Source organism: Somniosus microcephalus, chromosome 9 (assembly GCF_052327205.1).
Source record: "Somniosus microcephalus isolate GS21.2 chromosome 9, FLI_Smic_1.0, whole genome shotgun sequence".
Lineage (NCBI taxonomy): Eukaryota > Metazoa > Chordata > Chondrichthyes > Squaliformes > Somniosidae > Somniosus > Somniosus microcephalus.
In genome coordinates this window covers 236,161,636-236,173,865 of record NC_140995.1, presented here as the reverse complement: position 1 = coordinate 236,173,865, position 12,230 = coordinate 236,161,636, and the positions used below count along the sequence as shown (strand labels likewise).

The following is a 12,230-nucleotide window of genomic DNA, read 5'->3' as shown; positions in this document are numbered from 1 at the left end:
GCGAGAGAGCGAGAGCGAGCGCGGCTGGCGAGAGAGCGAGAGCGAGCGCGGCGGGCGAGAGAGCGAGAGCGAGCGCGAGCGGGCGATAGAGCGAGCGCGAGCGCGGCGGGCGAGAGAGCGAGCGCGAGCGCGGCGGGCGAGAGAGCGAGCGCGAGCGCGGCGGGCGAGAGAGCGAGCGCTGAGCGCGGCGGGCGAGAGAGCGAGCGCGAGCGCGGCGGGGGAGAGCGAGCGCGAGCGGGGCGGGCGAGCGAGAGCGAGCGCGAGCGGGGCGGGCGAGAGAGCGAGCGCGAGCGGGCGGGCGAGAGAGCGAGCGCGAGCGGGGCGGGCGAGAGAGCGAGCGCGAGCGCGGGCGGGCGAGAGAGCGAGCGCGAGCGAGCGGCGAGCGGGAGCGAGAGAGCGGCGGGCGAGAGAGCGAGCGCGGAGCGCGGCGGAGCGAGAGCGAGCGCGGCGGGCGGGAGAGCGAGAGCGAGCGCGGCGGGCGGAGAGAGCGAGAGCGAGCGCGGCGGGCGGGAGAGCGAGAGCGAGCCCGGCGGGCGGGAGAGCGAGCGCGAGCCCGGCGGGCGGGAGAGCGAGCGCGAGCGCGGCGGGCGGGAGAGCGAGAGCGAGCGCGGCGGGCGGGAGAGCGAGAGCGAGCGCGGCGGGCGGGAGAGCGAGAGCGAGCGCGGCGGGCGGGAGAGCGAGAGCGAGCGCGGCGGGCGGGAGAGCGAGCGCGGCGGGCGGGAGAGCGAGCGCGGCGGGCGGGAGAGCGAGAGCGAGCGCGGCGGGCGGGAGAGAGCGAGCGCGGCGGGCGGGAGAGCGAGAGCGAGCGCGGCGGGCGGGAGAGCGAGCGCGGCGGGCGGGAGAGCGAGCGCGGCGGGCGGGAGAGCGAGCGCGGCGGGCGGGAGAGCGAGCGCGGCGGGCGGGAGAGCGAGCGCGGCGGGCGGGGAGAGCGAGAGCGAGCGCGGCGGGCGGGAGAGCGAGAGCGAGCGCGGCGGGCGGGAGAGCGAGAGCGAGCGCGGCGGGCGGGAGAGCGAGAGCGAGCGCGGCGGGCGGGAGAGAGCGAGAGCGAGCGCGGCGGGCGGGAGAGCGAGAGCGAGCGCGGCGGGCGGGAGAGCGAGAGCGAGCGCGGCGGGCGGGAGAGCGAGAGCGAGCGCGGCGGGGGCGGAGCGGAGAGCGAGAGCGAGCGCGGCGGGCGGGAGAGCGAGAGCGAGCGCGGCGGGCGGGAGAGCGAGAGCGAGCGCGGCGGGCGGGAGAGCGAGAGCGAGCGCGGCGGGCGGGAGAGCGAGAGCGAGCGCGGCGGGCGGGAGAGCGAGAGCGAGCGCGGCGGGCGGGAGAGCGAGAGCGAGCGCGGCGGGCGGGAGAGCGAGAGCGAGCGCGGCGGGCGGGGAGAGCGAGAGCGAGCGCGGCGGGCGGGAGAGCGAGAGCGAGCGCGGCGGGCGGGAGAGCGAGAGCGAGCGCGGCGGGCGGGAGAGCGAGAGCGAGCGCGGCGGGCGGGAGAAGCGAGAGCGAGCGCGGCGGGCGGGAGAGCGAGAGCGAGCGCGGCGGGCGGGAGAGCGAGAGCGAGCGCGGCGGGCGGGAGAGCGAGAGCGAGCGCGGCGGGCGGGAGAGCGAGAGCGAGCGCGGCGGGCGGGAGAGCGAGAGCGAGCGCGGCGGGCGGGAGAGCGAGAGCGAGCGCGGCGGGCGGGAGAGCGAGAGCGAGCGCGGCGGGCGGGAGAGCGAGAGCGAGCGCGGCGGGCGGGAGAGCGAGAGCGAGCGCGGCGGGCGGGAGAGCGAGAGCGAGCGCGCGGCGGGCGGGAGAGCGAGAGCGGCGGGCGGGAGAGCGAGAGCGAGCGCGGCGGGCGGGAGAGCGAGAGCGAGCGCGGCGGGCGGGAGAGCGAGAGCGAGCGCGGCGGGGCGGGAGAGCGAGAGCGAGCGCGGCGGGCGGGAGAGCGAGAGCGAGCGCGGCGGGCGGGAGAGCGAGAGCGAGCGCGGCGGGCGGGAGAGCGAGAGCGAGCGCGGCGGGCGGGAGAGCGAGAGCGAGCGCGGCGGGCGGGAGAGCGAGAGCGAGCGCGGCGGGCGGGAGAGCGAGAGCGAGCGCGGCGGGCGGGAGAGCGAGAGCGAGCGCGGCGGGCGGGAGAGCGAGAGCGAGCGCGGCGGGCGGGAGAGCGAGAGCGAGCGCGGCGGGCGGGGAGAGCGAGAGCGAGCGCGGCGGGCGGGAGAGCGAGAGCGAGCGCGGCGGGCGGGAGAGCGAGAGCGAGCGCGGCGGGCGGGAGAGCGAGAGCGAGCGCGGCGGGCGGGAGAGCGAGAGCGAGCGCGGCGGGCGGGAGAGCGAGAGCGAGCGCGGCGGGCGGGAGAGCGAGAGCGAGCGCGGCGGGCGGGAGAGCGAGAGCGAGCGCGGCGGGCGGGAGAGCGAGAGCGAGCGCGGCGGGCGGGAGAGCGAGAGCGAGCGCGGCGGGCGGGAGAGCGAGAGCGAGCGCGGCGGGCGGGAGAGCGAGAGCGAGCGCGGCGCGGGCGGGAGAGCGAGAGCGAGCGCGGCGGGCGGGAGAGCGAGAGCGAGCGCGGCGGGCGGGAGAGCGAGAGCGAGCGCGGCGGGCGGGAGAGCGAGAGCGAGAGCGAGCGCGGCGGGCGGGAGAGCGAGAGCGAGCGCGGCGGGCGGGGAGAGCGAGAGCGAGCGCGGCGGGCGGGAGAGCGAGAGCGAGCGCGGCGGGCGGGAGAGCGAGAGCGAGCGCGGCGGGCGGGAGAGCGAGAGCGAGCGCGGCGGGCGGGAGAGCGAGAGCGAGCGCGGCGGGGGAGAGCGAGAGCGAGCGCGGCGGGCGGCGAGAGCGAGCGAGAGCGAGCGCGGCGGGCGGGAGAGCGAGAGCGAGCGCGGCGGGCGGGAGAGCGAGAGCGAGCGCGGCGGGCGGAGAGCGAGAGCGAGCGCGGCGGGCGGCGAGAGCGAGCCGCGGGAGAGCGAGCGAGCGCGGCGGGCGGAGAGCGAGAGCGAGCGCGCGCGGAGAGCGAGAGCGAGCGCGGAGAGCGAGAGCGAGCGCGGCGGGCGGGAGAGCGAGAGCGAGCGCGGCGGGCGGGAGAGCGAGAGCGAGCGCGGCGGGCGGAGCGAGAGCGGCGAGAGCGAGAGCGAGCGCGGCGGGCGGGAGAGCGAGAGCGAGCGCGGCGGGCGGGAGAGCGAGAGCGAGCGCGGCGGGCGGGAGAGCGAGAGCGAGCGCGGCGGGCGGGGAGAGCGAGAGCGAGCGCGGCGGGCGGGAGAGCGAGAGCGAGCGCGGCGGGCGGGAGAGCGAGAGCGAGCGCGGCGGGCGGGAGAGCGAGAGCGAGCGCGGCGGGCGGGGAGAGCGAGAGCGAGCGCGGCGGGCGGGAGAGCGAGAGCGAGCGCGGCGGGCGGGAGAGCGAGAGCGAGCGCGGCGGGCGGGAGAGCGAGAGCGAGCGCGGCGGGCGGGAGAGCGAGAGCGAGCGCGGCGGGCGGGAGAGCGAGAGCGAGCGCGGCGGGCGGGAGAGCGAGAGCGAGCGCGGCGGGCGGGAGAGCGAGAGCGAGCGCGGCGGGCGGGAGAGCGAGAGCGAGCGCGGCGGGCGGGAGAGCGAGAGCGAGCGCGGGGCGGGGAGAGCGAGAGCGAGCGCGGCGGGCGGGAGAGCGAGAGCGAGCGCGGCGGGCGGGAGAGCGAGAGCGAGCGCGGCGGGCGGGAGAGCGAGAGCGAGCGCGGCGGGCGGGAGAGCGAGAGCGAGCGCGGCGGGCGGGAGAGCGAGAGCGAGCGCGGCGGGCGGGAGAGCGAGAGCGAGCGCGGCGGGCGGGAGAGCGAGAGCGAGCGCGGCGGGCGGAGAGCGAGAGCGAGCGCGGCGGGCGGGAGAGCGAGAGCGAGCCCCGGCGGGCGGGCGAGCGAGAGCGAGCCCGGCGGGCGGGAGAGCGAGAGCGAGCCCGGCGGGCGGGAGAGCGAGCGCGAGCCCGGCGGCGGGAGCGAGGCGGGCGGGAGAGCGAGCGCGAGCCCGGCGGGCGGGAGAGCGAGCGCCAGCCCGGCGGGCGGGAGAGCGAGCGCCGAGCCCGGCGGGCGGGAGAGCGAGCGCCGAGCCCGGCGGGCGGGAGAGCGAGCGCGAGCCCGGCGGGCGGGGAGAGCGAGCGCGAGCCCGGCGGGCGGGAGAGCGAGCGCGAGCCCGGCGGGCGGGGAGAGCGAGCGCGAGCCCGGCGGGCGGGAGAGCGAGCGCGAGCCCGGCGGGCGGGAGAGCGAGCGCGAGCCCGGCGGGCGGGAGAGCGAGCGCGAGCCCGGCGGGCGGGGAGAGCGAGCGCGAGCCCGGCGGGCGGGAGAGCGAGCGCGAGCCCGGCGGGCGGGAGAGCGAGCGCGAGCCCGGCGGGCGGGAGAGCGAGCGCGAGCCCGGCGGGCGGGGAGAGCGAGCGCGAGCCCGGCGGGCGGGAGAGCGAGCGCGAGCCCGGCGGGCGGGAGAGCGAGCGCGAGCCCGGCGGGCGGGAGAGCGAGCGCGAGCCCGGCGGGCGGGAGAGCGAGCGCGAGCCCGGCGGGCGGAGAGAGCGAGCGCGAGCCCGGCGGGCGGGAGAGCGAGCGCGAGCCCGGCGGGCGGGAGAGCGAGCGCGAGCCCGGCGGGCGAGAGAGCGAGCGCGAGCCCGGCGGGCGAGAGAGCGAGCGCGAGCCCGGCGGGCGAGAGAGCGAGCGCGAGCCCGGCGGGCGAGAGAGCGAGCGCGAGCCCGGCGGGCGAGAGAGCGAGCGCGAGCCCGGCGGGCGAGAGAGCGAGCGCGAGCCCGGCGGGCGAGAGAGCGAGCGCGAGCCCGGCCGGCGAGAGAGCGAGCGCGAGCCCGGCCGGCGAGAGAGCGAGCGCGAGCCCGGCCGGCGAGAGAGCGAGCGCGAGCCCGGCCGGCGAGAGAGCGAGCGCGAGCCCGGCCGGCGAGAGAGCGAGCGCGAGCCCGGCCGGCGAGAGAGCGAGCGCGAGCCCGGCCGGCGAGAGAGCGAGCGCGAGCCCGGCCGGCGAGAGAGCGAGCGCGAGCCCGGCCGGCGAGAGAGCGAGCGCGAGCCCGGCCGGCGAGAGAGCGAGCGCGAGCCCGGCCGGCGAGAGAGCGAGCGCGAGCCCGGCCGGCGAGAGAGCGAGCGCGAGCCCGGCGGGCGCCCAGCGAGAGAGCGAGAGCCCAGCGAGAGAGCGAGAGCCCAGCGAGAGAGCGAGAGCCCAGCGAGAGAGCGAGAGCCAGCGAGAGAGCGAGAGCCCAGCGAGAGAGCGAGAGCCCAGCGAGAGCACCGTGCACGGGGCTGGATAACAGCACGGTGACAGTACACACCCACTAGGAGAGCAAGCGAGCGAGAGAGCGCACGCGTGACGTGCACGGAGCTGGATAACACAGCGCGGTGACAGTACACACCCACTTTAGGATAGGGGGGGGCGCCCACCTGCCCTCTAAAGAAAACATTAAAAGATACCACGGCACTATTTTGAAGAGCAGGGAAGTTCTCCCCGGTGTCCTGGCCAATACTTAGCGCTTCACCAACATGACTTAACAACAGATGATCTGATCGATTATTTCATTGCTGTTTGTGGGATGTTGCTGTGAGCAAATTGGTTGCTGCGTTGACTACATTACAACAAGTGCTTACACTTGACGAGTACTTCATTGGCTGAAGGGCATTGGGGCATCCCGAGGTGGTGAAAGACATTGTATGAATACTAGTCCTTGCTTTCTTTGGTGCAACTGCTCTGCGATCTGGATGATGTCAATGTGACTGTCCACATCTCGCAATACAAAGGCAAGCAGCATTGTCACAGGCTGCTTTGGGAGAAATAGGAGAGACGGGACAAGGCAAATAGATGGTGATGGAAGGGGAGAGAAAAGTGTTAACTGCGCAATCATAATCCTTTGGGAAGTTTCAAAGATATTTCAGTTTGACCGAGTGATATTTCGGAATGATGATGCAGCCCCGAGGAGTCTGATAGAAGATAGCAGCAAGCATCTAGTTAGCACACACTCAGAGGAGCGGGCAATCCACATAACTGCCCTGCAGAGCTCCATCTCGAATTGTGTCAGGTAACAATCCACAAGTTTTTTTTTTGTTTTTTTTTTAAAAAGCAGACTACTGTGAAGGAATCCCTAAAGCCTTTCCACCATCTACAAGGCAGTCAGGAGTGTGATGGAATACTCTCCACTTGCCTGGATGAGTGCAGCTCCAATAACACTCAAGAAGCTCGACACCATCCAGGATAAAACAGCCCGCTTGATTGGCACCCCATCCACCACCTTAAACATTCACTCCCTCCACCACCGGCGTACCGTGGCTGCAGTGTGTACCATCTACAAGATGCACTGCAGCAACTCAGCAAGGCTTCTTCGGCAGCACCTCCCAAACCCACGACCTCTTCCACCTAGAAGGACAAGGACAGCAGGCGCATGGGAACACCACCACCTCCAAGTTCCCCTCCAAATCACACACCATCCTGACTTGAAAATATATCGTCGCTGCGTCAAAATCCTGGAACTCCCTCCCTAACAGCACTGTGGGAGTACCTTCACCACACGGACTGCAGCGGTTCAAGAAGACGGCTCACCACCACATTCGAGGGCAATAAAACAGAGAAAGAGCAAACTGCCAGGGTTCCTGGCTCAGACTGCTGGAAGGTCAAGCATGTGAAGATGAGGCGAGGACAGAACCAGGCAAGGCTGTGCTGAGCCCCACAGCCTCCTGCTGTCCAGCATCACGGCACACACGGAAATAATGATGAAGTGTGCTGGAGCTTACCCAATAAACATGGAACTGTACCAAGGACTGCAGGGGGAATGGAAGGCACCAAACGTGGGAAAAGAATTGGGGAGAATAAAACAGAGGACAGAAACAGTGACCTCCCCAAACCACAAGTTTCAACTGCCCCCATTACAGTCACGCCTGGCCATTGCTTGAAACATGCTGATTGAAATATGGGAGCAGAACGGATAACACGGAAGCAATCTAATCCAGAGGGTCACAGCCCCAATTACAACTTGCATTTATACAGTGCCTTTAACCCAATAAAATGTCCTAAGTTGCTTCACAGGAGCGTTTTCAGACAAAATTTGACACCGAGCCAAAAAAGGTTCCAGATGTAGGCAGGGGCAAAGCCGTGGGGAGATTTTAACACGAGGATGAGAATTTTAAAATCTCATGGTGGCGAACCAGGAGCCAATGTTTGTCGGTGAGCAGGATTTGGCAAGAGTTAGGATACAGGCATCAGTTTTGGATGAGCTGAAGTTTCCCGAGGGTGGAAGGTGGGAGGCCGGCCCGAGGAGCACTGGAATAGTCAAGTCTCGAGGTAACAAGGCATGGAGGAGGGTTTCAGCAGATGGGCTGAGGTGGGGCGGAGTCGGGCAATGTTATGGAGGTGGAGTAGGTGGACTTGGTGATGGAGAGGATATGTGGTCAGAAGCTCGGTCACATAGGACACTGAGGTTGCAAACAGTCTGGTTCAACCAGAGACTGACCAGGGAAAGGGATGGAGTCAGTGGCAGCAACTATTTGGGAGAGGGGTTTACAGCCCCAATTACAAGGTGGAAATGCAAGGATGGGGGTCACAATCATGATTACAAGGCGGCAACTGGTGGGCAGGGGATTGTTGTCATGGTCCCAATTACTGGGGGTCCGGCTGATATCATGAGACCCCAGTGGCCTATGCTGACCGCCACGAGTCCAGAGCCAGGATCACAAGTTAATCTCACATTTGTAAATTACTGTTACAACTCGGTGGTACGTTATCCCCTACGCCACTCAGAGGAGCTGGTTCTTGCTGGGGTACGGTTCCCTCTTGCAGCTCACCCAAGCACCCAGCCTTCATGTGCGAGCCTTGTGGGTGCCAACAGGCCTCGCACCACTTCAACATAGATCAGCAAACACATCGCAGACCATGGGTCAAACCTGGAACTTTCCTGGTGTGTGCAGCTCACTGCCACACTGGACAGTGCATTTACCCACTGAGCAGTCAGGGAAACGCTCATCTCAATATGCAATCGTTGGCACCAGGGCCGGGGGGTAAATCCAGCAGCACAGAAGACAACCATCAGCAATGGGTATAATCACAAGGTTGATCAGAAATGACCCTACAAAAGGTCACCAGGTTATTGTAGATGTACTATTTCATACTACACTGAGTACTCACCCTGCAGAGAGAGAGACACACACACACAAAGTTGCCCATCTCTATCAGCCGGTGTCCACATACACTGACTCTCCTGGTTACCCACCTCTCTCTCTCTCAGCTGGTGCCCACACACACTGACTCTCCTGGTTACCCACCCCTCTCTCTCTCTCTGCCGGTGCCCACACACACTGACTCTCCTGGTTACCCACCTCTCTCTCTCTCTCTCTCAGCTGGTGTCCACACACACCGACTCTCCTGGTTACCCACCTCTCTCTCTCTCTTTCTCTCTCTCTCTCTCTCTGCCGGTGCCCACACACACCGACTCTCCTGGTTACCCACCTCTCTCTCTCAGCTGGTGTCCACACACACCGACTCTCCTGGTTACCCACCTCTCTCTCTCTCGCTCTCTGCCAGTGCCCACACACACTGACTCTCCTGGTTGCCCACCCCTCTCTCTCTCTCTCTGCCGGTGCCCACACACACCGACTCTCCTGGTTACCCACCTCTCTCTCTCTCTCTCTCAGCTGGTGCCCACACACACTGACTCTCCTGGTTGCCCACCCCTCTCTCTCTCTCTCTGCCGGTGCCCACACACACCGACTCTCCTGGTTACCCACCTCTCTCTCTCTCTCTCTCTCAGCTGGTGCCCACACACACTGACTCTCCTGGTTACCCACCTCTCTCTCTCTCTCTCGCTCTCTGCCAGTGCCCACACACACTGACTCTCCTGGTTGCCCACCCCTCTCTCTCTCTCTGCCGGTGTCCACATACACTGACTCTCCTGGTTACCCACCTCTCTCTCTCTCTCTCTCAGCTGGTGCCCACACACACTGACTCTCCTGGTTACCCACCCCTCTCTCTCTCTCTGCCGGTGCCCACACACACTGACTCTCCTGGTTACCCACCTCTCTCTCTCTCTCTCTCTCTCTCTCAGCTGGTGTCCACACACACCGACTCTCCTGGTTACCCACCTCTCTCTCTCTCTTTCTCTCTCTCTCTCTCTGCCGGTGCCCACACACACCGACTCTCCTGGTTACCCACCTCTCTCTCTCTCTCTCAGCTGGTGCCCACACACACTGACTCTCCTGGTTACCCACCCCTCTCTCTCTCTCTGCCGGTGCCCACACACACTGACTCTCCTGGTTACCCACCTCTCTCTCTCTCTCTCAGCTGGTGTCCACACACACCGACTCTCCTGGTTACCCACCTCTCTCTCTCTCTCTTTCTCTCTCTCTCTCTCTGCCGGTGCCCACACACACCGACTCTCCTGGTTACCCACCTCTCTCTCTCAGCTGGTGTCCACACACACCGACTCTCCTGGTTACCCACCTCTCTCTCTCGCTCTCTGCCAGTGCCCACACACACTGACTCTCCTGGTTGCCCACCCCTCTCTCTCTCTCTGCCGGTGCCCACACACACTGACTCTCCTGGTTACCCACCTCTCTCTCTTTGCCAGTGCCCACACACACTGACTCTCTCCTGGTTACCCACCTCTCTCTCTCTGCCGGTGTCCACACACTGACTCTCTCCTGGTTACCCACCTCTCTCTCTGCCGGTGTCCACACAGAGACTCTCTCCTGAAGTTGCCCACTTCTCTCAGCTGGTGTCCACACACACTGACTGTCTATTTTAACCGGTGTCCACACACAGAGTCTCTCCTGAAGTTGCCCACCTCTCTCTCTCTCTCTCTCTCTCTGCCAGTGCGCCCACACTGACTCTCTCTTGGTTACCCACCTCTCTCTCTCTCCCCCGGTGTCCACACAGAGACTCTCTCCTGAAGTTGCCCACCTCTCATCTGTCAGCCCACACTGCAGCTCGCAGACTCCGGCTCACCTTTTTCATGATGCCGGTCTTCCTCTTGCTGAAGGTGGTGTACCGCCTCAGCTTATTATCGATAAATTCCATTTTAATCTTCACCCTCCCTCGCGTTTTCTTGCCGGGTTTCAGCCCGGCTCCGGCCGCCACACCTCCTCCTGCCGCCGCCCCGTATCCCCCGCCGCCGGCTGCTGTCATCCCGCCGCCACACTCCAGGCTCGAGTCGTGGCCGGTCACCCCGACCAAACCGGCGGCCGCCGCCGCCGCCAGCTCCGACACCCTCCGCTTCACCCCGCGCCTGTCAACCGGGGCCGGGGCCACCACCATGTCGTCGTCTTCGTCGCTGCTGGGCTCGGAGCCGCTGTAAGTGGTGACGAGCGGAGGCTCCCGCTCCCGGGCCAGCAGTAGCAGCGGCGGCGGTGCTGCAGGCGGGGGAGGCGGTGGGGGTTGCGGGACTGCCTGCTGGAGGCTGCCGGCCGCCGGACTGCCGCTGCCGCTGCTGGAGGTGCTGGTGTCGGCAGCGGCGGCCGCAACTCCAGCCTGGCTCTGTAACATTGTTTCCAATCACAACAATCGGGCCGAGGCCAGGCCGGCCGCGGCCGGGGTAGCGGGTTATTTGTGGTTACTCTCCGTCACACAACCTTTCACAACAAAACTGGATACAATGTGGAACCCGGAGACCGGCCCGAGAGAGAGAGGCGGCGCGCAGCCCGCAGCACCGCCCGCACACCAAAGAGTGCCGCCCTCCACCGCGCACAGCGCCCCGCCTCACCCCAGCACCTTCTTCATTAGCCCGCACAAAAACAGAAACTGCCCCCTGCTAATTAAAAATCAATCAATGAATGACTCAAAGGTCTTATTGCTGGGGACATTCCCGTCCCCCTTCACTGGCGGAGGCAGCGCAGCCGGCCTGCGCCCGGCACTACTTTTCCTCCCCATATAAAGAGACAATGTTTCCTTTTATGGCGCGAGCGGTCCTTATATGGTGAGTCACCGCGCGGCGCGCTGATTGGCCCAGCCCACCGGCCTGGAATACATAGAAACATACCAGCGCAGGCTTCCAATTACATCATAGGCGGCTGCTCCGGCAACTCACCACAGAGCTAGGGCCAGGGCCAGGGGACAGGACCAGAGCTGGGCAAGGCCAGAGCACAGCCAGGGGACAGGACCAGAGCTGGGCAAGGCCAGAGCACAGCCAGGGGACAGGACCAGAGCTGGGCAAGGCCAGAGCACAGCCAGGGGACAGGACCAGAGCTGGGCAAGGCTGGAGCAGAGCCCAAGCCAGGGCCAGGCCAACTGATGAGCTACCACTGGCCAGCAACCAGCCCAGCTTGTCAAGCAAAGCAAACGTTATATATATATTTTTTACATGAACCGCTAAAAGAAAACTTGTTATCATACACTGAAATTTGTGGCGTGATGCCTTACACACTTGAATAGTCCACTGCTGCTGGAACGCATCTAACCTTTGGCTAAGCTCAGCCATCTCGTCTCTAATTCAAAAGGTCAGGGGTTCAAACTCCCACTCCCGAGACTTGAGCACCTAATCTAAGCTTATGCTCCAGTGCAGTACTGAGGGAGTGCTGTAATGTCGGAGGTGCCGTCTGTCGTAACCTGGGAGGTTATGAGTAACCTGATCCACCAGGTGGTGCTGTGGCAATTGGTCTCCTGAGTTAAGTCTGGTCTGTACTGTTGTACTCTTTGTTTTTGCTGCCTCATGGCAGAAGCTTTAATGTGCAATTATTGATTAAACCATGTTACGGAGTTAACCTGTGTCCGTCTCCATCTATGGCCATCTCAAGATACCACATATGGCGACGAGAATAAAGGACGGAAAAGTTTTGGTGGATCAGTCATAGTTATGGAGTATTCGGAAGAGGTGCTCGGGTTGGTTAGCAAACTAGTCGGAAAAGCACGAGGCTAGGCCGCGGGAGTCGAAACGGAGTTCGATTTTTTGGCTGAAGTGACCGGACTCCAAGGATGGCAGGAACGGTAGGCTCCGTGGCACCTTTTGACGGCAAGTCGCAGTCTTGGGAGGAGTATTGTGAAATACTTAGCCATTTCTTTATGGCAAACGAGGTGGACAGTGCTGAAAAGAAAAGGGCCATTTTACTGAGTTGTGTGGGAGCGCAAACCTATACACGGATGAGGAATCTGCTGAGCCCGGAGCGGCCAGGAGAAAAATCTTTTGACGAGTTGGTGAGTCTACTAAAGAATCATTTCAATCCGAAACCTAGTGAAATAGTACAGAGATGGAAATTCAATTCGAGGATTAGGAGGCCGGAAGAAAGCGTTACTGAGTCCTGTGCGAGCTTCCGAAGCTCCTCCACATACTGTAATTTTGGAAATACGCTCAGTCATGTTAAGGGACAGAC

The 12,230-nt window shown here is 65.8% G+C and overlaps 1 protein-coding gene across 2 annotated transcripts in view; it reads right to left on the bottom strand.

Moving 5' to 3' along the window:
• Positions 1–10,745, bottom strand: part of LOC147113146 (serum response factor-like) — a 322,604-nt gene extending 311,859 nt beyond the window's left edge. Inside the window, exon 1 of one of the 2 annotated variants that reach the window (XM_085998044.1) lies at positions 9,874–10,745. In XM_085998044.1, the coding sequence (XP_085854170.1) occupies positions 9,874–10,410 (537 nt within the window). In that variant the 5' untranslated portion in view covers positions 10,411–10,745. The remainder of the gene's footprint in view (positions 1–9,873) is intronic. The other variant, XM_085998045.1, reaches the window with a different exon arrangement.
• Between the last annotated feature and the right edge of the window lie 1,485 nt (positions 10,746–12,230).